At 38.9% G+C, this 27281-nt stretch overlaps 1 protein-coding gene across 9 annotated transcripts in view; it reads right to left on the reverse strand.

Annotated features, from left to right (window-relative positions):
- Positions 1 to 27281, reverse strand: part of LMO7 (LIM domain 7) — a 217253-nt gene that overhangs the window by 129825 nt on the left and 60147 nt on the right. For all 9 annotated transcript variants that reach the window (XM_059144334.1, XM_059144333.1, XM_059144330.1 and 6 more), the window contains exon 3: positions 10863 to 10933. In XM_059144334.1, the coding sequence (XP_059000317.1) occupies positions 10863 to 10933 (71 nt within the window). The remainder of the gene's footprint in view (positions 1 to 10862; positions 10934 to 27281) is intronic.

Here is a 27281-nt window from a genome sequence, read left to right on the forward strand (position 1 = left end):
ATAGCTAAAAATTTGAGCAGTTTCTAAAAAATGAGTTGCAAATTAATTCTAGTCGTTCCCTATTTACCACATATGCAATGCTTCTAAATAATTAGAAGCACTAATTAGAAACACTAATAACTGGAACATTACTTAATAGCAACATTATTCTAGCATAGTATAAATCAACTAATTCATGGAGTTGTTGACCACTAGCTTGGCAGTGACTTTCCTACAGTAACTTGGATCTTAAAATGTAATCTTCCAGGGCGCCTGGATGGCGTTAAGCGGTAAGCGGGTTAAGTGCCTGCCTTTGGCTCAGGTCATGATCCCAGGCTCCCTACTCTTTGGGGAGCCTGCTTCTCCCTCTCCCTCTGCCATGCCCCCCTGCTCTCGCACACACTCTTTTTCTCTGGCTCTCAGTCTCTCAAATAAATAAATAAAATGTTTTTTAAAAATGTAATCTTTCAATGACATAAAAAGTTGGAGACTAAAATGAACTGGGCCAACTTATCAAATGTGAGGAAAGTGTGGCATCGGTTGTCTTTACGGGAGGACGAATGTGATAAATTCCTCCTCCACCCATTTGAGTCACTGATGACTTTAGGCAGATCTCTCAATTTACCTGCTTACTTCACTTATCATTTTTCTATTACAGTAATGGTAATACCAAGAGCATTAAAAAAACACACACACACATACTTTCTGGAATGAATAATAACACAGTGTACACTCAATCGAGTCAGCAAAAGAAAGGGATTGAAGGAAGTAAAGGAACCAGCACAGATAAGTGATGTTTCCCCAAAAATGACTCGACTCCTCCTTCATCAAAACGTTCCACAGCTACTACCTAGAAGCAACATACACACAGCGGATTGCCTTCCTTCTTGACTCTGGAGCCTCCTAGTCCATGTACAAACACAGAAATAACCACAAGGCAAAAACAACCCCCTGCATAACACACAAAACTACCCTGTAAAAGTTGTGTCACTAGAGGAAAATGTTGTTTTACTTTGTCAAATGTTTAAATGGTAGCAGGTCTAAGCACTAGAGTGGGGAGAAAATGCCATATGGTTTTGGCAAATACTGAACATCCAATCAAATTACGAGTCATGAATAATTATCTTCACATACAATTGAAGGAAAACTTTTTAGGGTATTTCTTCTAGAGGAGAAAATGAATTCATAAAATTTAAGCTTCTGTGAAATTTAAGGATATCTTTAAAAAAAAAATTGGGGCACAGTCTTACACCAAATAAAACACAAGTGCGACACAAGGGAGATATTACTCTCTTTTATAAATAGAACTTCTTTGCATAATAAGGGTTCTTCAATTACACATGTGGAATTCATAAAGGGAACACTCACTTGAGGTCACTGGTTCTATTCAAGAATCATATAACATGATAACCTTCCAGAAGCCTCTGTGCACAAGGAAGTGGAGGCAGTGAAGGGACAATTTTATCTGCCTGCAAACCCACCATTCTTCTAATCCTATGTATAATTATACTTTGATTTCTCCAAGCCTTCCCTCAGGCCATGGCATAAACCTAGTTATGTGCTTTGTTAGCACATCAGAGGTTTGCTCTTTTGGTAAGATGAAAACCAGAACGGAAAACACCTAGTCATTTGCTCTCCCTGTGGTAGACCACACGGGCAAAAGCCTGCAAACCCTCTCCTTCAGCTCATTCCTGCATTCTTGTGTGCTTCCTTTCCTTCTTCTCTCCAAAACCTCCTGCCCACTTCCTCCAACGGAGCTGAGTTACATAACATGCTAGAAGGCTCTCTCTGTTCCAAAACCTTGTCACCGGTGAATGTGTCCTCACTTTAAATATAACTCAGAGGTGACACTCCAAGAAAACTGTACATGAAGTTCAGTGTAACATCTAGCTCAGTTATAAATGGTGTCAATGAGCATTAGAATTTGGTGCTTAGTCTCCAGAAACTAGTTCCAAATGCCACACTTCTTTTCCCCTTTATCGGAAAACTCTTCAGCAGGGACACCTTTCAATTCCCTATTTCCAAAGATCTTTTCCAATTGTCCTGGAGACCTGTGCTTCAAAGAGCACATCAGTTCACGGAGAGTGAACTTTCTAATCTCTGAATAATTTGGTCAGTCAGTCACACATACATATTTCTATTATCTTTCTGCTGACTACGTTTTCTAAATACATATCCTCACGTTAGTCAAATTTTCCTATTGGTAATCACATTCGTTAAAGATATGATGAAGACAATTTATATTTCCTTATACATTAAAGAACAATGACTTTCGTTTTATCTGTTATTTAGCACATCTTTATCTGCCTGGTTTTCTTCTAGATGAAACTGTCCATAAACATTTGAATGCTTACTAAAGACGGAACACTGCACGAGTCACACAGTGACACTGCGAAGTACAAGGAAATTCTCTCATTCCAAACATCTCCTAGCACTTAGTAGTGTATCTGGTATTGATTGTGTGCCTCAAATTATTTGCAAAACCTCGCCATCTGACTTGTAATACAGAAATTTTTCTGTGATTCAAAACCTCTAACTTCTTTATAGAAATTAATTTAGAAAAACATTAACTTTTGTCTCACTCAAATGTGAGAAATCACTTTTAGCTGTTCCCAACAAGGACATCTCCCCTCTGTTAGGTTTTCTGTTAAGTCAAACCTTGATGTCATCTCTCCTAATAGGCAAGTGTTGACCAAGAGAATAAACTCTCTATCAGATATGTTAATTTGGACGTTATCTTAAGGAAATTCCTTACTAAGATTTTTCATTAATTACCTCCATTTAAACGCCTAGGTTACAATATCTCTAAAACAAAAACCACTCTGAGTAGTTAGTGATCACAGTTCCTTGAGTAAAGTAAAAAGTATATATAATCTAAAACGTTAAAGTTTGGGGTGCCTGGGTGGCTGAGTCAGGTATCCATCCAACTCTTGATTTCGGCTCAGATCATGATCTCAGGGTCGTGAGATGGAGCCCCATCCCACTCTGTGCTGGGTGTGGAGCCTGCTTACCAGGCTCACTTTCCCTCTCCCTCTGCCCCTAACCCCTTCCTAAAAATGGTTGGGTTTTTTTTTTTTTTTTAAGTTTAAAAACATACAATATAAACATTTATATTCACCTTAATATGTTCAAATACTGGTAGTAACATGAATATTGATCTAAGCTGAATTTCTAGAATTCCTGTGGTTATTTTGAATCGTGCTGAATTAGAACAAAACACAAATAGTTAATAATAATCACTAAGATGGGAAAGCGTGCAACAGCAACAAGTCACGATCAATACACCTGATAATTATGGTTTTATGATGCTAGGACCCTCTTATTTAGCCTCACTATTAGGCCCGAAGCATCCTGAAACGAGCAAGCAAAGTCTGAGAGGTCTGAAGGCAGATGCCTCAGGACATTTCCCAATACCACATCAGCAGCAAAACACCTCTAGCATATGCTGTCCTGCCTTGCTGTTTACTATTAAGTAACATCTCTACAGTCCTCTCCACCCCTTCATGCAAAGGAGAGTGATATGTTGTTCTCTTATAGGTGGACTTGGTTGCACTCCAATTTCCCACCACTGTGAAAAGGCTTCCGAGGCGGGTCTGTATGCGTATCGTCATCCCTGCTCCTTAGAGTTTCCTATACACTGTCTCTAGAAATAAAATCATCAGCGTCAAGCTCTTGCTCCTTGTCTGGGAAGGAAGCTGGCAATGCGAATCCATTTACTTTTGCACCAGCGGGCAGGACTCCTGTGCCCGCCTCGCGCTGGGCTAGACCCGCTGCGCGGTCCCTCTGCGCCTGCGCCCTGCACTGCACGCTCTTGCACAGAGCGGCCGCCTCCCTAAGCGCTGCTCTCCGGGAATGTACAAGATCCCACCGATTTTATCACATTAGAGATACTTAAGTTGTTTTTTATATTTTCCACGGTGAAGAAGCTTTATACATATTTCCCCATTTAATAGCCTTTTTTTTTTTTAAATAGATTCCCAAAAGGGATGATTATTGGGAAAAGTCCTATAATGTTTATGGTAAGTTAATATATGTTTATATTAATTAATTAATTAACTTGCATACAATTACATGATGGGTATTGTCACACTGTTTTACAGAGCTTTACCAGCTTATATTCAATTGGTCATTTTGAGTCTATACCATTTTGCCATTATATGCCATCATGTGGTAACATATCAAATTATTTACCACCTTCAATTAAAAAATAGTATCTGGATTTCTCATAATTATTTCTTACAAAGGATAGGTGAAGATTTTACTGCTTATTTCCAGTAGTATTTCTTTATTTGCGAAGTCTTTGGTCATATCCTTTGCTCATTTGTCTCCTGAGGTTTTCAAATATGTTTCTCAGAAGCTTATTTGAAACTAGATAATGTTCAAGTCATTTTGTTTAATGTATTTTTCTCAGAATGTTGTCAGAATATCTGTTTATGTATAGATTTAAATCTTTTTCTTTTTTTCCTTCTCCTTCAAAGCTTAGAATTTTAAACTGCCTCCACAGATTTTAACTCTTCAATTTTATTTTTTTTAGCTTTATATTATCTTAACCTAGGCTATTTGGTGGGCCTATAAATTCATTCTTAGCCAATTATTTATCCCAATACAATGAACTGAGTGATTTCTCTCTTCTGCATGTTTTCATATCTCCTTTATTACAAATTCCTACACCTAAGAATATATTTTGGACATTATTCCTGTATTTATATGTGCATTAATAAAGCAGTCCATAATTTTTAATTACTGTACTTTTTCATGTTTGTCATGTGTTCTAATGTTGGGACAAGCTCATCTCATAGAAATTCTTATTTTTAGAATTTTTTCTATTCTAACCTGCTTATTCTTCCATGTGAATGTTAAAATAATACTTATAAAGAGAAGCCTGTCTAGATTTAATATGAGTATTGGATTAAAATTGTAAATTAATTGACCCCTATTACCCTATTAGAAATATAGCATGTAACTTCATTTCTTAAATTCTATAGCTTACCATTACATTTTTGACATGCAAAATAAAAGTCTCACACATTTCTCTAAAGAAAGCAGTGTTTTAAACCTTGTCACTATGGCTTTTAATCCCTTGGATCTCATCTAATTTTCTGACTGTTGATTGTTAGTATATAAAAAATTCTAGAGATTAAATCTCTCATATAAGGCAATTACTCTACTTTTAACCAATGTGATACCATTATGTATTTGTTCTTTTTACAATATTCCTTTATTTAACTTACTTCTCAAGACACTGACTAGAATCACCAGACTTTCACAGCCAACACAATGTTTTCCATGTACCTACCTGAACCCCTTCATTACACAGAAACTGACTTCAGTAATAACTTCTTGCTGATCAACTATAATAAAATTGCTCATATCTCATACATCTATCATACACATTACTTTCTTTTATTTTTAGAAGACTATAATTCTCATTTCTGTCTCAGAGGCCCTATCACTGAAATGCTTTATGTTCTCTTCTTAGTGATTTATATTTAGGGCAGGAAAGCCCTATAGATGGTACACGCAGGTTTATGAAACAGGACTGAAGCCACCATACAAAAAACCTGCAAAATTTGCAATGAGTCCGTACAATGTGACTATTTAACAGAAGTGAACTTTTAAATTAATATTTGCTAAGCTAGTCTTCAACTTAATTATTTTTAAATGACATTTTGTTGTATGTAGTTATCAAATTACAAGAAAAAAAATGATTTTGAATCTTAAAAATGGAACATACACTGGCAACCACAAAATGCTAACATGAAGAGAAACAAGTTTAAAATTTTAAAATTGCCCTTATGAACCTCAACACTTATCTTCTTTTGCCAACTACTGGGTTATCAAATAATATAGAAACTTCAAAGTTCAATACTTCAAGTGAAAAAAAAAATTCTTTTAAGATTTTATTTATTTATTTATTTATTTGAGAGAGAGAGAAAGAGGAAGCATGGGTAAGAGTAGGGGAGGGACAGAGAGGGAGGGAGAGAATCCCAGACAGACTCTGCTGAGCCTGGTGCCCAAGAACCATGAGATCATGACCTGAGCTGAAACCAAAAGTAGAATGCTCAACAGACTGAGCCACCCAGGCACCCCAGAAATATCACTTTTGTTACTTATACCGCAAGTGGCTACAATGTGGATGGGAGCAATGGATAGTGTTGGTGTGCTAGACAGACGTATGGAAACAAGTGCCCTCCTCAGGAAATTCTAAACCAGAAAGAACTCTAAGAAAAATGTCTTCATTAAAGAAGGCCCTCTGGGGGACCCCTGAGTGGCTCAGTGGTTTAAGCATCTGCCTCAGCTCAGGTCATAATCCCAGGGTCCTGGGATTAAGTCCTGCATCAGGCTCCCTGCTTAGTGGGGAGCCTGCTTCTCTCTCTGCCTGCTACTCCCCCTGCTTGTGTTCACACACGCACTCTCTCTCTCTCTCTCTCTGTGACAAATAAATAAATAAAATCTTAAAAAAAGAAGAAGAAGAAGAAGAAGAAGGCGGCGGCAGCTCTCTGGGCTTCACATGGAAATAAGCAAAAAAGCCCAAGGGCCCACTGGTATCACTGCCATTCAATGTGTCAAAGTCTCCAACTCTAACAAGACTGGTATCTCTTGCATGATTGAGAAATAACAAAGTTCTTTACTTTGTCCTATGTCTTAAAAAACTCACCTGAGGATCCCGTAGAAAATTAACAGGAATTCTTTTTAGTAACTTTTCTCCTTCTATTGAGTGCAACTTTAACCAAACATGTTTTGTTCATGTAGACCATGTAGTGGTCAATGGCATAATAAATTAAAACAGGATTTCTCAAACCAACAGGTGATTCACTCTTGATTCACTCTTTCCAAGCTGTGAGCCATGGCGAAGAAGTAACAGTGTGAGAAGAGTTTTCTCAGTAATTTGGGCCAAGTTCAAAGAGAGAAACTTCTGAGACATGGCTCACGTGCAAACTTCTGCGGCATGGCTGGCTGTCAAGGGATAGAGCAAAGACTGGCAACATTCCAGGGATGGGTAGTATAGACTGACTACTCAGAGACACACCCAATACATTTAATCTTCAAATGTATCTTCTTACTTCATAAGGTGAATAAAGAATGTTTTCGTTTTAGTATTTCTAAGATTGCTATCATAAGATGAGTAACTGAAATTACTAACTCCTATCACTAGCTAGATAGATATGCCTCAACTAAATAAGTTTAGAGAAGAGAAATCTGCTAGAACCACAGAGTGAGAGAGGCTTGGATATTTAGGTAGTACAGCTAATCTCATTTTTTAAAAACGTACATAGTGAGGCCCTCACGAACACTAACAAACACTGTAGACAGGGGACAGGGGACTGATTAATGAATACTATCAATGATTAACAAGGGGCTGAAGTCACCTTATATAGACTCTTGTCAATCCGTTCACTAATTGGAAAAAAAAAAAAACAACCCCAAATTAGATGTTGTTCCCATCTTTACTGTTTAGGAAAGCCAAGAGAGATTACCTAAGGTATACAGTAAAAGAATTACTATAACAGACTTCAGCCAGCGGAGTAATCTTTAGCCCTCAACTCAATTAGATCTCACAATCAAACTAAATGATACTAAAATGATTAACAGAAGATACTAACTTCAATAGTCAGTCAGATTAAAAGACAATTAAGGCCCATTATCTTCATTGCACGGGTATGTATCTTGTCTAAAACCTCAGCGTGGAGTTTATACCCAATTTAGACTATCTGAAATGTCAGAACTCTGCCAGCTGGGTGGAAGCTATAATAAGCTCCCTTCCTCTAACTCTTGACTGATATTTCGGAGAGGCAGCTCATAAAGGATAAACCACGGCTCTGCTGAAATTAGATAAAATAATAAGAAAACTCTTTAATGATGATAATGAACCAGGATGCCTAGAGATTGTTAACAAGAATCCATTTCCCTGGCCATGAACCAAGCAGAAGTCAGCTTTTTCCTGTAAGAAAATGAATTCAGAGTTTTAAAATATCCTAATCATACTTCAGCTAAAACTTGAGACCTCTTATGGGTAAAATATTCTCAAAGACAGATGGTCTACTATATCTACCATGAATTTAGGAGACAGGACGTACTACCAGACTCGGAAGGGCGGATTGTGCTTTCCTTGGGGGCATTAGAACTCAGGCAGAGGAAAGGGACCAAACGGTGACGCCTGATTCATTGTTCACAGGCCACCCAGCTAGGCTTTCTTCACTACAGATTTATAGAGAACAGAGTTACCTAGGTTTTTTCCCCTCAACATTATAACTTTTATTAATATGCTTTGTTACCCATGGGGCACCTGGGTGGCTCAGAGAGTTAAGCCTCTGCCTTCGGCTCAGGTCCTCTTCAGAGTCCTGGGATCGAGCCCCGCATCGGGCTCTCTGCTTGCCAGGGAGCCTGCTTCCCCCTCTCTCTCTGTCTGCCTGCTGTGATATCTCTCTCTCTCTCTCTCTCTCTCTCTGTCAAATAAACAGGTAGAATCTTTAAAAAAAAAAAAAATGCTTTATTGACCAGTGGCTGTACACAATGTGATTCACAATTAAGAGAGGATTTTTTCTTTTAATACAAACATCACGGAGGGCTTTGATGCCCCTCAATAAACTACAATTGCCGATTACCATAGCTTAATACTTATGCTACTTTGGGAAAACATTCATTTAAAGAATACTGGATACCAAACATATTGATTAGACTTAATCTGATAATGCACAAAACCCCCCACTGGTATTATTCAAGCTAGGAAACAATCTAAGAATGAATGAGCTTTAGGAAGTCGTCAATTAAAATGACTTTTTTTTTAAACCAATATTATCTCTTAACAGGCGTCCAAATCTTAGCTGAGAAGGTAGAACTTATGTACTTCATCTAACAGTATTGCTTGTGATCAAAATAGTTTTTCCTCAACTCTGAACATCTTCCCTGGTAACAATAAGCACTTCCTCTCTGACTGGGTTTGGTTTTTACAAATCACTTCAAGTCATTCAGAGACCAGGCTGGTGCAAAAATTGCATTTAAAAAAACAAAAAACTAAGTAGTCACACAAATATGTTTAATGATCTTGTTATGGAGGCAAAGACTCAAAAAAGGGGTCCTTAAAAATGATTTAAGTGGTAGCTCATCATTGGCAGTATGTACCCACAAAGTGACTTCTCTGAAAAGATCTCCTGTTTGGGCTCTATGCTCTCACATGTCTACCAACAACTCAGCGCTTCACAGGCACACTTCTTAGCTAAGGCTTATCCTGACTTGTGAAGCTTACAGAGGAGAAAGTTATTTCACTGCAAACATCTACATAGTCCATACTCATAGCTCTGAGATCACATGCATCTTTCTACCCATCATTCCCCCCTCCATCTTCTGAACACTTTAGAACACATTTAAATCCCATAGTTTTCAAATTAATAAAAAGTGACTTCCTAACATTGACCAGTTAGACTGTCCACATGGTCTACTAGAATTAGTTTAAAGATATTTGGCAATGGCACTTCTAAATATACATCATAAGAGGACAAGAAACACCTCTTAAATTTTACTTGAGGCCCTTCGTCAGATGCCTGTTCTGCTATGTACTAGGTAAAACCACATGAGATTGACTTTTCTGTAGGTCATGGAGGGTTGAATATCAGTAATTCATATGGTTCCATTTACTAACCTTGCTCTAAGACAAAAAAGTTTGAATATCAACCAATAGATCTAATGAGATAGAGGTTGTTATCTACATGGCCATCTTTCCAGCAACAACTTACATTTATGCAAAGACTATATATATGTGTGTGTGCGTGTGTGTGTGTATACACACACACACGCACACACATATACATAAAAAATGGAATTTTGCAACCCGGTGAGTTAGGCAGACCAGGTATGCTGCTCTCCACTTCAGGGTTGAGAAAATAAGGGTCAGATGCTAAGTCAGTTGCTCAAATGTCCAAAAGTAATGGGGCAAAGAATCAAACCTAAGCTCTTTGACTCCACATCTTTGCTGAAACAACCTTCCTTTAAAAGGATAATCAAAATCATCTAAATACAAGCACATATACTCCCAACGCTTACTTGTGGACAGATTCCATAAATACCTATGTGATAAGTGTCTAAATTAGAGCACTTAAGCCCTTTCAAAATTGTGGGTGCCTACTCATGAACATTCTTATAATTTATTTGCTCACTTCTGCAACCTACACCCTCACCTGGGATTTCATCTTTACATCCCACAGGCCAGCCTCCCCATCACCCAAAGGTCACATACCTGGCTAGCTACACTTTGCCTCCCCTGGGGGACAAAACAGTGGGACTAGACAATGTAGGCTTCATACCATATCACTCATGCCACCAGCCTAGTTTACTTATGATAACCAAGTCCTGAGATATTATTTTCAATAATATCTTAATTGAATGAATGGCTGATACGCCATTGACTCAAATTGATGGTGGCAGTGTAACAACTCCACTTAAAGCTTAAAAGAAAAATTTGTTACTGCCTAAATTTGGTTTATAAGCTTCACTATTTACTGATGAAGGAAAAAGTTTTATATTAATTTCTAATCCAGGCAATTCCGTGTGTTAGAAGATTCAGAGTAGGAGCTGGTGGGAGGTAATAAGGCTTCCTCCTCAACCACCCACCCCTACTGGCCCATCAAGCAATAAAAGAATCTTTCTTGTTTACTAATTTAAAATAATATATATTTCACCAATGCTATCTTTAGATGCAGAGACTGATAACCCCTTCCTACTGTCTGGTACTGTAGGGGTATCAATTTGCAGAGATCAAATCTCACTTGTTACCAAGAAAACAGATCGGTGACTATGATGGCCATGGAGGGGGGAGTGAAGACAACTCAGAACACACATACACACTTTTGCTTTTGAATTATTTTTTAACTACTTTAAATACTTACTCACACAACAGAACACCATTTTCTAGAGAAGCTCGAAAATCCTTTGTTTCAAAATTCTTCTCTGTTACTGCCTGAAAAACAAATTTAGGTGTTAATTTTCTTAGCCAGGGTTAATACACAAGTCAAATTTAGCATTAGATTAATTAATATGCAACTGTTATCCTTGAAGGATGTGCATATATCATCAAAAGCTGATTAAGGAAATTGATCTAGAAAATTACATGTGGTTCTATGTTACAGAGAGAGAGATTAACCATTTTAGTATGAACAAACATAAACAGGAAAAAAAGACCACAATGAGAGTTTTCTGTAATGGAACCATTTTACGGGTAATCAACAAGAGCTAGAAACTCCATTTCCAACATGTTTTCCATAAAATCCTATAGGCAATCTAGCCTACCAAGAGTAAATAAAATCAGATTAAGATATAAACATGAAATATCAATTATTCATGCCCATCATTAATTTCAATTCTATCCTTCAATTGCTGAAGTTTCATGACAAAGCTAAAAAGAAGAGGGCATGACTCTCCTTAAATGGATTCATAAAATAGCCCTGATTTGCATAATGAGCCACATTTATTGAAACATTCTAGAGAGGGGGCTATGACATCCTGACACAGAGAGACAAAAGACAGACACAGAAGACCCTGTGTACTTCAAACAGACAATTCCCCACTGAAGGCTATGACATATGAACAGACCACCTATAGTTGTTACCACAACATTACCACAATGTTCCTTAGCAAAGCCACTAGAAACATATGTACAGATCCTGTCTCTTAAGAGTGGAGTAGCAGGGAGGAAAGAGGGTCTTAGAGAGGAGAGATTACCAGAGAAAATGGAAGCCTCATTAGGAGAAAGCTGTTCCAAGAACAACTCCTGCCACTTGCTCCACATGCCACTTTGGGAAGAAACACCATATTGGAAATCTGGGGATTTGGGGGAAGTCTCTGATCTTAACCCTAAGTAGCTACAAGTCTCCTGTTGTCATAACTCACCACCGCTAGATTTTCAGCCCACCTACAATCCCTAGTTATGCCTTCTGCATCTTTTCCATGGTGCCCAATATCGCTATAGCTAGGCATATTGTCTGTTAACTAACAAAACAGCAGTTATTTTGTAGAACAGAAGTTAGTTTCTCATTAGCTGGTTGTGTAAATGTGGACAGAAGTCTGGGCCAGGAGGTAACAAATTCAAACACAAGAAGTAGGAGATCCCTTCCTCTATACAGCATTAATCTAAAGAAAGGCTACAATGCCCCATGAATTAAATATGGGCTGAGTGTCTCTGTTACAGGCACTTACCTGGATATTGGGTGGAGAGCTGAAGAAAAAAAATGCAGGAAGCTCTTTCTCAAGGACTTCATAGCCACATAAGTAAGACACAAAGCTCGAAAATGCAATAAAATATATCCAAACAGAGTGGTACATTCCTTTGGGGAAAACTTTGAGTGGCTCATGGATTATCTCACATAACCAGATGCTCATGGTTTGTGCAGCACTAAACTCTCTTGAATTTTCCCCCAAATGGATCCAAAATAAACTCAAGATAAGCATTGTGCGGCGCCTGGGTGGCTCAGTCAGTTAAGCATCTGACTCTTGATTTCAGCTCAGGTCATAATCTCAAGAGTCCTGAAACTGAGCCCCGTGTCAGGCTCTGCACTAAGTGGGGAGTCTGCTTGGGGATTCTCTCTCTCCTTCTGCCCGCCCACCCCCACTCACATGGTCTCTCTCAAAAATAAATAAATGTTAAAAAAAAAAAAATTGACCTCAACAAGTGAAAACACAGTAACTTCTCATTTATCTGAGAACTCCTATCCAAAGCCAAAAAGGCATGAAAAATTCCCAGGAACATCCAAAACATATGTCAAAGTCCATTTTCTCTAGTCATAGGACAGCCCCCTCAAACCTCCGATACTTAATTATCCACCACTGACACAATCTGGTGATTTAAGTTCCCACATAAACCTTGATTAGAAGCAGCGAGTTAGAGGAAAGAAGGATTGTACCTACTGACACATGGATAGCAGTGAAGAGTGACAGTCCATGGCCCTAGATGGGGACAATCAAGAGAGCAGGGCAGCAAATGGCAAAATGGAAAGAGAAAGGGTTCACATCAGACAAAGTATATTCATATCCCACGTTCACTACCTAAGAGCTGTGTGATCTTAAGCAAGTGAAATAATCTCTCTGAACCAGTCTACTCATCTGAAACAAGCAAAGTATCACCTATTATTAGCTTGCAATTGCCAACATGCTATGCAATCAAATACCTGAGGGTAGCTAACAGCTGTAAAGTTTAACCTCATTACAAGCACTGACCTTCAGGTTAGCACTCTGACAACACACTCTGATAATTAACCCTCAAAGGAACACTTCTGTACCATAGATAAAGCCAAGTTACATTCCAAATATTAAATAGAAATAATGAAATATACAGAGATATTCAGAAAACCCAAGTATCCAGAATGGTTTATTTCCCCAAAAAGACTATAGAAAGGCAAAAATCATGGTCCATGGATTTTGGACCACCCCCATCCAGATGTCAAAATATTAACATGCTCCTGTGTATGTATTATATATGTATTATATATATACACACACACACACCACTCTTGTATATAATACATATATGTTAATTATGTATTATATACAAGAGTATATTTTTATTTAGATTTATTGAGATTTAGATTTTTAATTTAGATTTTGTATCATTTTAATTTTATCATTATTTAGATTAATACATATATATTAATCTAAATAATGATAAAATTAAAATGATACAAAATCTAAATAAATCTAAATAATGATATAAAACCAGACTCCATCTATACTGTATTTATAAAGAAGACAGAATATATAAGCTAGGGGCGCCTGGGTGGCTCAGTGGGTTAAGCCGCTGCCTTCAGCTCAGGTCATGATCTCAGGGTCCTGGGATCGAGTCCCGCATCGGGCTCTCTGCTCAGCAGGGAGCCTGCTTCCCTCTCTCTCTCTGCCTGCCTCTCTGTCTACTTGTGATCTCTCTCTGTCAAATAAATAAATAAAATCTTTAAAAAAAAAAAAAGAATATATAAGCTAAACAAAGATTTTTAAATAATAGTACATATTTTAAGGACATGGGAATCTGGCAAACTGTACATTACTGAAGGTATTACAAAACGATAACATTTTCCAGAATGCAATTTGTGATATGTATTTAAAGTCTTAAATTTGCATACTCTGAAGCACACCAATGCAGATCCAGGAATTTACACTAATAAATTATACTAATTTATAGTAAGACAATAGGACAAGAACTCAAAAAGACATGATGCCAGAATTGTCTCCCAGCATTATGTGGAATAGCAACAATTATAAACATCCTGAATGCCCAACAAGAAACTGGTTAAATTATGATATAACCATAAAGCTGAAAACTACATGAAATTTAAACGTAGATCATCAAAGTGTTTATTTACTTGTAAAGAGTATTTAATGCAGGGGTGCCTGGGTGGCTCAGTCAGTTAAGTATCTGTCTCTGGTTCAGGTCATGATCCCAGGGTCCTGGGATCAAGCTCCGCTTCAGGCTCCCTGCTTAGCGGGAAGCCTGCTTCTCCCTTTCCCTCTGCCGCTCCCCCTGCTTGTGCTATCTCACTCTCTTGCTCTCTCCAATAAATAAATAAAATCTTTTTTTAAAAAAAGAATACTTAATGTATTAATTATAAAGTAATTTATGGAATACATGAAGTATACTAATTATTATACCTCTATAGTAGGTGTTATATAAATAAATACGGAATATATTACCAGTAATTGTTTCTAAGTGGTGGAATTATACCTTACCTAAATATATTTTTGCTTATAATCTGTAACAACCACAGGTGTTTCTTGTGCAATAGATATACAAATTAATTAACATCTTAAAAAATTCAAAAAGGCCAGACCATTATATTTAAGTCAATTTCCTATATCTCCACATTTAAAGGATAAAGGAAACTTTCATGCTCATAATTTTTCTCATTATCTATGAAATCCATATAACCCTTGAATTTCATAATCCCTAATTATCCCCTTTTGCTAGTGAGAGGATTGAGGCTCAGAAGGTTTAACTTTCCAGAAAGTTACAGAACCATCCATATGCAACCGACACCAAAAACCTACAGAATTTTACAAGTACCCAGTAAGAGAGGATCCTAACTACATCACACACTAAATGTTCCTAAACTAAAAAAGTTAAGCAGTCTTCGATCTGTATGTAGATTTTTTAAAATCTAAATTAGTATATTAGACCATGCACTGTGTCCTCCAAAATAATCCTCCACTTTGGGTATAAAAAGTAAAAAGTATCCTCCTATACTTTTGGGTATAAAAAGTAACTTGGTAAATTAAAAATGTTCCATTAACTTTTTTACAATGTTCCTGGATTAAAAAAAAAAAATCTGTGTCTTAATACATAGTGGTTGTGTGTGTGTGTGTGTGTGTGTGTGTGTGTGTATGTGAGAGAGAGAGAGAGAGAGAGAGAGAGAGAGAGCGCGTGCGAATATGGCACTCGAAACATTAATAAAATGAAAAATTAACTGGACATTTTCACTGGACATTTTCATACACAAAATACTCATATTGTATATGCTAGCTAACTCAATCTCCATAACTCAAAATATCTGAATATCATAAAGTAAAAATTTTTAATTAGCAAATTATATATCCATGTGACAGTAAACTCAACTAAGACCCATCCGAAGGAACTAAAACAAAAAGGTTTTTCCTGGAGTTTTAAATCAAAAAAAAGGGAAGCATATATTAATTTATTTTTAAATATTTTTTTTATTTATTTGAGACAGAGAGAAAGAGCAAGTGGGGGGTGGGGCGGGGAGAGAATCTCAAGCAGAATCTACACTGAACACAGGGCCCAAGCCAGGGCTCCATCTCACGACCCTGAGAAAAGGACCTAAACTAAACCAAGAGCTACCCAACTGCCCCCTAGAAAGCATAAATAGCAGAGATTTTTGGTCCACAGTGGCTACCTGGGCCATGTTCATCAAGAACCTACAATAGGCATTTACTATTGCCAGGTAAGGACAGGTCAGGCTCCCTGGCCCCTGCTAGTTCCTCCCTGTAACTCTGGAGACGCCAGCTTAACTTTTTAGTGTTCTGATCTGTGCATGGAGACATAAAGTCCCTATCTCACAGCGTTACTGAGAACTAAATGAGATAAAGTAAGGGAGGCACTCAACATTTGCCTGACTCAGGAGGGAACTGACAAGTGTCAGCTAGCATAAGCAGTTGTTACTATCCATCTGCAGAATGTAGATAAAAAGTTTCATCTTATCAAAGAAAAATCTGTTTTACCAGACATAATATCCTTTAATTAAAGGAAGAAACTGATTTACAACATTATAAAAAATCCACGAGACTACTTTCTGTATACTGGAAAGAATAAAAATTATAGAGATCTGTAAAGGACCTCCAAATAGAGTGAAGGCATTTTGTGGGGGAAAAAAATAAATAAGTCATACTCTTTTTTTTTAATAAAGATTTTATTTATTTATTTGACAGAGACATAGGAAGAGTGAGCACAAGTAGGCAGAGTGGCAGGCAGAGGGAGAGGGAGAAGCAGCTCTCCACTGAGCAGGGAGCCCGACATGGGGCTCAACCCCAGGACCCTGGGATCACAACCTGAGCCGAAGGCAGCTGCTTAACCGACTGAGCCACCCAGGCATCCCAAATCATATTTTAAAATATAAACCCATCCTTAATGTAAGAAGAATTCAGTATGCTGAAATTCCAGAATCTTGAAAGAACAAACTGCCTAGGAGTTCTAACAATTACTATTGCGTTCAATAATTCTGAACCTTACTCATTAGCAAGTTATTTGAGGTGTGATACGTTTTACGTAACGAGGCGTGATTCATAGGCACTAAATACATAAAGACTACGTGTTCCCCTCTTAAGTTATCAGAAGTCAACACAAACAAGAGCCATAATCAAGTGTAGTCAAACAGCCACACCTTGCCTTCTACAAAAACTTGGTTTTTCCCTCTTGCGTGCCCCTTTTCATATTTCCTTAATGCAGTTAAAGAAAACCATTACCTGAACTAACCTCAGAGGGACATCAGACAAAAAACCTGGGGCTGAATCCTGGACCCATTTCACTTGACACACTTTGGACAAACCACTGCTCAGTCCCCTAACTAAAAACAAAAACAGTATCATCAACAACAACAACAACAAAACCAGGTATTTGCCCTATCTACTTCACAGTACAAATATGATATGTAAAAATATTTGACTCCTCTAAAAAACAAACAAAAATCAAATGCATGCTAAAGGCAAGGCTAGTGCTTCTTCCAGCCCTGTGTCCTGGGTGCTGATTTGCTCTGCTATTGGAAAGAAGCTAACAAGAGACAGGACCGAAGGTGAGGCTCTTGGGTGAGAAGCTTTCCCTGGATTAATGACTGTCTCCGAGCATATGAAGGGTGGGGCAGCAGGCCAACAGCATACTCCCCATTAAACTGCTGCCAAACCTGTCTTTCCACCTGCAGCATTCAGAGAAGCCCATGATAGGACGTTTTCCACGAGCATACTGTGAGGAGGAAAATTATCAGCCAAGTATACAGGCAATAAATGCAAGTTCAAAAATTCCAAAAAGCCATTTCTTTTGCTATGAAATGTATTATTTTAATAAACAAATGGGGAGTTACCTTCATACCCTCGATTGCTTTGTTTATGGTTTTATTTTAATCCTCTGGCTGGATGAGACTTCCCACCAATATAAGCAACACGTTTCCTTAACGCTGCCTCTCTCCATTCCAATTCGGACCACATAATCCACATGACTTAAATCCCAAACATTCTGGGAACTTCTCAAAGACCACTTCATACCAGACTGGTTATCAGCAAAACACCCACTAGTGCAAGTCAGCAGACACTCATCTTGTTTAAAATTTTCAATTCCTTTTAAGCAGCCATGTAAAAGATGTTTAGAATCCAAAAAGCACTCTCGATCATATTTTTGTGTGAATCACAGCATAAAAACACAGTGCCCATTTGAGCTTGTTTTAAAAGACAGAAAGCGAAGTTTGCAACAAAAACTAGGCTGTGAGCTTCAACTGATCTCACAACGGATTCCAAATTAAGTTACATTCAAACTGATCAACTGCTAGGTCATATTTAAGATACAGACATATGATCACCATCATGTCAATCATTTCAACCTAAGTAATGCAATAAACCCAACAAAACCCAAGAAATATTTACCACCAGAAGCCACTGTGGAACACAGGACCCACATCACAAAACAATTCACAAAAGATGGTTCTGCCTTAATTTTTCCATTCCAGGAGATGATGGAGTATTCACCTTTGAATGACAGGGTCATACCGGGCGCTGTTTACACAGCTGGAAGCCCTAGGCAGCACAAATCAAGGAGCTTCCATGCTTTTCATTAATCTCTAAAGCTGTCAAAGAATTAAAAAATACTTCTCTCTCCTTTCTTCAATTTAAATACATTTTGGGGGGGGGGGGGGCGCCTGGGTGACTCAGTGGGTTAAGCCTCTGCCTTTGGCTCAGGTCATGATCTCGGGGTCCTGGGATCGAGCTCCCTATGGGGCTCTCTGCGGGGAGCCTGCTTCCTCCTCTCTCTCTCTCTGCCTGCCTCTCTGCCTACTTGTGGTCTCTGTCTGCCCAATAAATAAAATCTTTGAAAATAAATAAATAAATAAGAAATACATACATACATACATTTCGGGGGCACCTGGGTGGGTTATTCAATTGATTTTGGCTCAGATCATGATTTCTGGGTCTGAATTGAGATTCAGACCTGATTGAGACCCACATCAGGCTCCATGCTGGGTGTGGAGCCTACCTGGGATTCTTTTTCCCTCTCCCTCTGCCCCTCCCCCACATTTTTCTATCCCCAGCCCTCCCCCCCATTTTTTTTTTTTTTCATTTTTGAAGCAACCACTTTATGATCCCTGCAACTCCACAATACAGGTCCAATTTTTTACTCCATGAGTTGTCTCTATTATTATTTATGATACAGTAACTTTGACAGATCTTATTAGTCACACATGCCAAAAACATAAACACAAGGATAAGGCACACAGTCAAAAACATTAGGTGAAAACTAAACGCAATTTAAATAGAACAAATGTCTACTTCCTAGTTCCTTTCCTTGAGTAAAATTATTTAAAAGGTTATTCACAATCTTGCCATTTGCGACAACATGGATGGAACTAGAGCATATCATGCTTAGCGAAATAAGTCAAGCGGAGAAAGACAACTATCATATGATCTCCCTGATATGAGGAAGTGGTGATGCAACATGGGGGCTTAAGTGGGTAGGAGAAGAATAAATGAAACAAGATGGGATTGGGAGGGAGAGAAACCATAAGTGACTCTTAATCTCACAAAACAAACTGAGGGTTGCTGGGGGGAGGGGGTTTGGGAGAAGGGGGTGGTATTATGGACATTGGGGAGGGTATGTGCTTTGGTGAGTGCTGTGAAGTGTGTAAACCTGGTGATTCACAGACCTGTACCCCTGGGGATAAAAATATATGTTTATAAAAAATAAAAAATTAATTAAAAAAAAAAAAGGTTATTCACAATGTTAGAGAAGCAGGTTCCCCCCAAAAGGATGGTCTCTGTTCTTTTTAAACTACCCTAGTACTGTGTCCCAAATAAAAAGGAACTTGGAGACAGAGAAGCTAAGCTGGGCAGCTCATACTCCTTCCTTGTGTAACTAAGAGGATATTCTCCAGGCCTTGTCTCCACTATGTATCAGGAACCCAGATGATGACTGCCAGCATTTATTCTGCTCACTTTGAGCACAGTCTCCCTTAATCCCACCATACGTGGTAGGGTCTCTTACCCCATATTTACATGAGGAACCTGAGTTACAGTATAGTTGCTTGAGATGAGGGGTAGATCAGTACATAGCTTCCTATCTAACAGGCAGTGAGTATCAAGTGAGTGTGATGAAGTTCTAGAACCTAGGTGAGGTTCGGTGGGCTGAGGTCCGGAGCCGATGACCAAGAAAGAATTCTTCAGACATCTTTGGTGCAAAATGGTGGTTTATTAAAGCACGGGGACAGGACCCGTGGGCAGGAAGAGCTGCTGCCTCGGGGTGTGAGGGATGGCAGGTTTTGTACCTTACGGTTGGGGGAAGGTGACATGACGGGAAGGGAGATTTCAATGGAGTTTTCATGTGCTAAAGAGGGCCTACAAGGTGCAGGGATGTCCAAGGCCTACCCGAGGGAGGCTTTGGGAGACTTTTTGGTGGGATGTCACAATCCTGCTATCAATCGTCTTTGTTAATGAGATTTAGGACATTTGTAAGCCAAGGGAGACTCCTGTCTAGCAGGATTGTGAGCCCTGCAAGTTAACTATTTGCTTATTGTTCATGGCAGTCAGGGCTGCCTGAGGGATGCTACACATATGACTGAGAGGGAGCAGATGGAGAGGGGGGTGCAAGGCGCCAGCTTTTGCTTTGTCTTCAGCCAGCCTCGTGCTCCCTCATCAAGAGGGTCTATCATAGCATGGAGTGAACTCTAGAACATCATCAGGAACCTATGTCCGGCCATCCCAGTCTTAACTGCATACTCTCAGGGACAAAATGGTCTTGCCCAACTTGTTAGTGGTTGAAATACTGCTTACACATACTATTCACGTATGCTAAATTTATTACTCTTTCCATGAATACTTATACTACGAGTATTTTAAGCAAAGAAGAACAAGACCAAAACAAACAAACAAAAAAAACCTGATGGTTTTGTTTCAGGAATATGGGGCAGGGGGTGATGGGGGGGTTTGCTTTAGAGGAAGTAACTGACTCAGTTCCTGAAATCACTTTATTCAAGTTGCCTTCTACTGCATAAGAATGAACCCACTGTAGTTTGGTCAATAGTTTTAAGAACGAACACAAAGGTCCTTGGAAGCATGGTACTCTAATGATATACCCTTTCCCCTTCAAAAGGAAATATTCTTGGACAAAATGTTCAAAGTTGAGAGCTTGTTACCACTATGGATTTGTTACCTGAAATTTTTCCAGGCTAAACAATATCCTGGAATTTAACTTCCCCATTTAAACGAACATTCTTAATTTTATCTAAGATATAAGAAATTACCTAGTTATTCATTCATTCAAAACTCATGTAATGACAATTTCTATGCACGTACCTGACATGGTGCTTGGCACTAGGAATTTTAAAAGTGAGGTGAAGCAATTCTTGGAAATTCTTCTTTAAAAGCCTAACCCTGTTTTGCAATGTGTAGTCAAAATGGTATTTTAAGGCTGGGTATCTCTTTAAAATGTGGTTAACCCTCTGAATTACAGCATGTTCTTGGTTAAGTTATACTGTATAGTCAGCAAATAACATTGCTCCAAGCAACATAATTCCCAAGTCACTGGTCTCTCTGAAGATTTGGCATCATACAAAATAATATCCTGGAGTAAACCAGGATTGTTTTTGCCAATGTTAATATCACTTGATAGCAAATTCAAAGCCAGCTCCCAATAATAGTGATCCCAATAATAGTGGCAATCAGAATTGCCGAGATCCCTGAATTCTACATGGAATCCAAAAGTCTCATGATGGTCAAAAATCTAAACATTTTTTACTGCCCCCTTAAATTCACCTCCCACTTTGCCTCCTCTTGGGGAAGACTCCCAGGTCCTCACAAAGCTGGGAAGGGAAAGGAGCAAAATGTGAAGCTCCCAGCTGAATCCCCAGATAATTAAAAGCCAACTGTCTTTATAAACACTCAAAATTCTCACTCAATCATCATTAGGCCAAATGTCAGCAACACTCAGATTTAGGGGAGAAAAAAAAAGAGTTTAAACATAACTTCTGCTCCAGAAGTGGTCACTTCCCTACACAGTTACCAATGTTTCATGTATAATCCCAAATTACTTTGGCTAAAACACACTCATTTATAAGCCAAAACTGAACAAGAACTGGAAAGAACTAAATAAAACCAAGGAAAGAGGAAGATTCGCTCCAGGGCTGACAATGTCTATGGCACGTTTCATCTAGATACGAAATCCAAGAACCTATCAGCGGGTAGTTAAGTTCACCGAAAACACCACACACACTAATGTGCTCAGATTTTACAGACCGACTTTGTGTTCTGTTAACAATCACAAAAAACTACTTCTACAGGGTAAAGTATAAGGTACATTTTGTAAATACACATTCATACTCCAATTTAGGCTGTTGGCAACAATAGGAAAAAATGTTCCAAGGGGGAAAAAAATCTGCCAAAAGACTAACTAGTCTACTGGATAAATTATTAGTTTTTTTCTAGATCAAGGAGTTTTTAAATAACTAGCACATGACACACACATGGATGTGAACATCCATTATCAGGATATTTTAAGTATAGTTCAAATGCTTAATATAATCATGGGTTCTCAAGAGTCAAGAGACATCCTTTTTTGCAGAAATGTCTCACACACATTAGCAAGTCTCAACAATTAACTGCTTATCTCCCTGTGAATTACTAGGAGAGTCATCTCTCTGTGGGAAACATTCATTTGGGGAAACAGTGTGTCTATATTATAGGTGAGAATCACTACTTATTTTATATGAACTTCAAATTGATGGTTACACCCCCAGCACCAATGATAGGCTTTGTCTCCAGTGTATGTTTAGTATTAAGGAATGCAGCTGAGGTGACCACTAATGCAAGAGTTGCCTAAAGAATGCTTAATGGATTCCAGTTGCAAGCTAACAACATAGCCCTTCTGGTACCCATTTGTCAGCCTTCCTTCCATGGAACAATGAATTTCTAGGAAGCCAAGAGAGAGTTACAATATATTCCTAATCACATACCCAAGAGAAATACAAACATGCCCACACAAAAACTTGTATCTGAATGTTCACAGCAGTATGACTCAGATTAGCCAAAGCATGAAGACAACCCAAATGTCCATCAACTGATGAATGAATAAATAGAATATGGTAGAGTCATAAAAGGAAGAATCATTCAGCCATAAAATGGAATGAAGTACTTACTAATACATGATACAACATGGATGAACCTTGAAAATATATAGCTAAGGGAAGAGAGCCAGATACACGAAAATCACATATTGTGTGATTCCAGTTATGTGAAAAGTCCAGAAAAGGCAAATCCATAGAGACAGAAAGTAGAGTAGTGGTTGCCAGGGGTTAGGGGAAGAGAAGAATGGGGAGTGACTGCTAATGGGTATAAGGTTTCTTTTGGAATGACAAAAATGCTCTGAAATGAAACAGCAGTGAGGGTTGCACAACTCTGTGAATATGCCAAAAACCAATGAGTTGTATACTTTAAAAGTGTGCATTGTATGGTATATGGATTCTATCTCAATAAATGTGTTCTTAAAAAACTCAAATTGTACCCCCAGAAATTTGTATTTTACTGCAATCTAATAAAGATGATTTTTTTCAAGAGACTTCCCAAAAACCTTAGATGGTATCCATACTCCAAACCCAAAAGATGTTCAATAGGCACTAAGTCAAAAAAGTAATTTCTTTACTCTACATGCCTACCTCCCTTAAAAAGTTGTACATATTTCACAGGAATAGGATTAAGTTTCCAAAGTGGAATGTCCAGCCCCTCTACCTTACACACAGAAATATTTGAATATTAAATCGGGAGATTTCCTTTCATATTTTTGTATCTATCTTTCCATTTTTTTAATGTGTCACCTTTGCATTGTATATAAACAATTCCACAACCCTATGTTTTCTGACATGGATTTGTGACCTTTTTTGATAATTCATTTTACTTCTATGGTTTCAAAGCGGAAAACACACTTAGGGTGTAGGAAGGAGGACCACAGCTACGGACTTACACACCGCCACATTAACTCCTGTTGCAAGTCGAGTACACTCCCAACAACAGAATGCTGAGAAAATCAGTTCTCCTCAACTTGTAGGGGCCAAGTTTCCCTTACATTCTCTCTAAGGCTTTAACAGATCTCAACAAAGTTTCCAGTTTATTTATCTCCAAAGTAGATATGCTGATGGCTCCGCAACATACCAATTATTAGTTTAAAACACCTTTAAGATTTTATTTATTTGAGGGGCACCTGGGTGGCTCAGTGGGTTGAAGCCTCTGCCTTCAGCTCAGGTCATGTTCCCAGGGTCCTGGGATCGAGCTCCGCATCAGGCTCTCTGCTCAGCAGGGAGTCTGCTTCCTCCTCTCTCTCTCTGCCTGCCTCTCTGCCTACTAGTGATTTCTGTCAAATAAATAAATAAAAATCTTTAAAAATAAATAAATAAATAAAAAGATTTTATTTATTTGAGAGAGAGCATGAGCATGAGTGGGGGGAGGGGCAGAGGGAGAGAGACAAGCAGACTCCCTACTGAACATAGAGCCTGACCTGGGGCTCAATCCCAGGACCCTGAGAAAATGACCTGAGCTGAGGTCAAATGCCTAACTGCCTAAGCCATCCAGGTGCCCCACTTTAAAACATCCTTGCCTGAGTAATAATTTTATTTCTCTGTATTTGAATCATTTGTTTCAAGGCTATAAAAATAGAAGCACTGAGAATATTTTTTTAACACTATTCTGGTACACTGAGACATAAAAGATTGGTATGTGTGTTCCCTCTTAGGGACACAAAGGGAAGACCCCACCCAAAAGAATAAATGAGACTGTTTTACTCAAAAAAAAGAAAAGAAAGAAAGAAAAAAAATGCTGGTGACCTTAAGAACTCCACTTCAGGAAAACATCTTGGCCTCCCTCAAACAGCGTTGATGACTCCCTCTACCCCCTGACTCCACACCTTTCACTCATGTCTATCCCTGCCTGCCTCCCCGCCTGCCGTTCTCAGCACTGTATGGCAAATGTGTATTCACATTCATGGTTCCCCTATTGGCCTAAGTTCCTAAAGGAGGTATTGCAACCCACAGGCTGACTCCAACCTGTAGACATGTTTTGTTTGGGCCACAAAACAAGGAAATATGAAACAAAGTTCTAGAATGCTAGCTTCTAGAAACCTAACTTCTAGAAACCATCCAGGATGCCTGGGTGGCTCAGTGGGTTAAAGCCTCTGCCTTCAGCTCAGGTCATGATTCCAGGGTCCTGGGATCGAGCCCTGCATCAAGCTCTCTGCTCAGCGGGGAGCCTGCTTCCCTTCCTCTCTCTCTCTCTGCCTGCCTCTCTGCCTACTTGTGATCTCTGTCTGTCAGATAAATAAATAAAATCTTTAAAAAAAATAAAAAATAAAAAATAAACCATCTGACCACACTGGGCATGCATTACCTCACAGCCCCAAGACGATGCTCCTGAGTCAGTGACAGGCCACTCTGGAGAGAACACACTCTCCAGACAGTGAGAACTCTATACTCCCATACTGGCCAACTCCCAACCTTCCTCGTTCATGAATGCCACCTGGTTGGTCCCCACAGGCATGTCCCTTTGAAACCACGTGGGTTTTTTGTTTTTTGTTTTTTGTTTTTTGTTTTTTTTTCATTTTATCCTCAAGGCCTAACAGAATTCCTGCCCTGTAGGAAGGACTCTTGCTTATGGACTCAGAATTTAATGTGTAGAAGAATCCCTAGTGGTGCTTGCAAACTAATCCAGGGCTTTCTGTAAGAGGTCCTGATTCAAACAGCCTGGATTGACACCGGAGGTCCACCTTTTTCAGAAGTACCCTTACTGAGTCTTACTAAGAATGGTCTCTAATGGGGGTAGGAAAAGAATAAATGAAACAAAATGGGATTGGGAGGGAGAAAAACCATAAGAGACTCTTAATCTCACAAAACAAACTGAGGGTTGCCGGGGGTAGGAGGGTAGGGAGAGGGTGGTGGGGGTATGGACACTGGGGAGGGTAAGTGCTATGGTGAGCGCTGTGTAGTGTGTAAACCTGGCAATTCACAGACCTGTACGCCTGGGGCTAATAATACATTATATGTTAATTAAAAAATTAAAAACAAAAAAAGAATGGTCTCTAATAAACACGGTTTTCGTGTTAGGTATATAGGGCTCTCAGGAGTCTTGATTTCCTTACAAGAAAAAGAACTAGGACTAAATCACCACATCTCCTCCCAGGTCTCAATGCTTCGGCTCTTTATCGGAAGTCTAAGGAAAGCAAGCAGGAAATTAGTTCCTGTTCTCTGCTACCCCCTGCTGACATGTTCTTGGTACTGCAAAAGTATAAACTTCAGTCCTGGATATACATCTATTTTTAACAGCTAGATCCAAGGACATAAAAAAATACAACAAGTTTAAAAATACAAAATCAAGCTACATTTGATGAAAAAGAAAAATAAATACCTTACAATTTTTTGTGTCAATTTTACCTCAATAAAGCTGTTTGGTTTTTGTTTGTGTGTGTGTGTGTGTGTGTGTGTGTGTGTGTTTTATGTTAATACCACAAGTCTGTCTCTCTACAAGAGCTTCTGAATGTGTTTCTAGAAAACTGACTTTGGAACACACAAATAGATTTTGAGACTTTTAGTGGAAAAACTTGCACATTAAAGTATACAATCTGTGTAATGTAGATTTGGGACCTACCACATGGAACAACTTTCTACCATAATAAAATTTCCAGAATGGAATAACCTGCATTTTAGGAAAAAGCAAACCTCTGATACAGAAAATGTTCTGGGCCAAACATATGTAATTCATCTTGATTGGGTGAGATTTCTAAGATTTCTTTCAATGGTCGGGGTAGCTTCTCTCTCATTTGATAGACCACCAGGGAGCTCATGAATCTGGGTCCTATGAGATTTCTGGATTTAGTTCATAGATGGAGTCTGCTCTCCAAGCCCAGAACTATATAATCCAGAAGGGAGAGAAAATGGGCTGACAGCCAATCGTAATGAACTGAAGATCTTGCCTAGATCTTCGGGCAAAAAACCATAAGGACCCACAGCAGAGAGCAGTTGGGTGTGACAGGATGTGTGGGAGGCAGGCAAGCATGGGTTAATCTGGAAGCTTTCTCATGATTACTTCACCCTCCTCGAAACTGTGAAGCCTGACCTGCCAACCACTCCCTCCTTCAAATTCTTAGCTCACCTGCTCAGAGCTCTTTCTCCACCTTCTAAACCTTATTCATTCCAGGATAAACTCCAAGCAGGTCATCCTGTTCTGACAACTCTAGTCCTTCTTCCCTGGGATGTTTCCTTCATGGCTCCCAGTGGAGCATTTCCTCTTGAACCTTATAGCACCAGAAAACCAGCATGTAAAATCAACCCACCCACTCACCAAAAGATGGAACTGCCACACCTCACCTCACCACCGAAATCACAATGCCAACATTCTCCAGGGTGACCAGACCCAAAACAAGAGACTGCGCCTTCCTTGTCACTACAAGTCCACGTTCTTCTTTATGTGCACCAATGTCTAGCCTTCTCTTCCTGCAAATGTAACACTCTAGTACCGCCTCCTGGGTGCTCTGCCTTAAATCTCCTCCATAACTCCTCTACTTGGATGCCTGCCTATTGCTC

Source organism: Mustela lutreola, chromosome 13 (assembly GCF_030435805.1).
Source record: "Mustela lutreola isolate mMusLut2 chromosome 13, mMusLut2.pri, whole genome shotgun sequence".
Lineage (NCBI taxonomy): Eukaryota > Metazoa > Chordata > Mammalia > Carnivora > Mustelidae > Mustela > Mustela lutreola.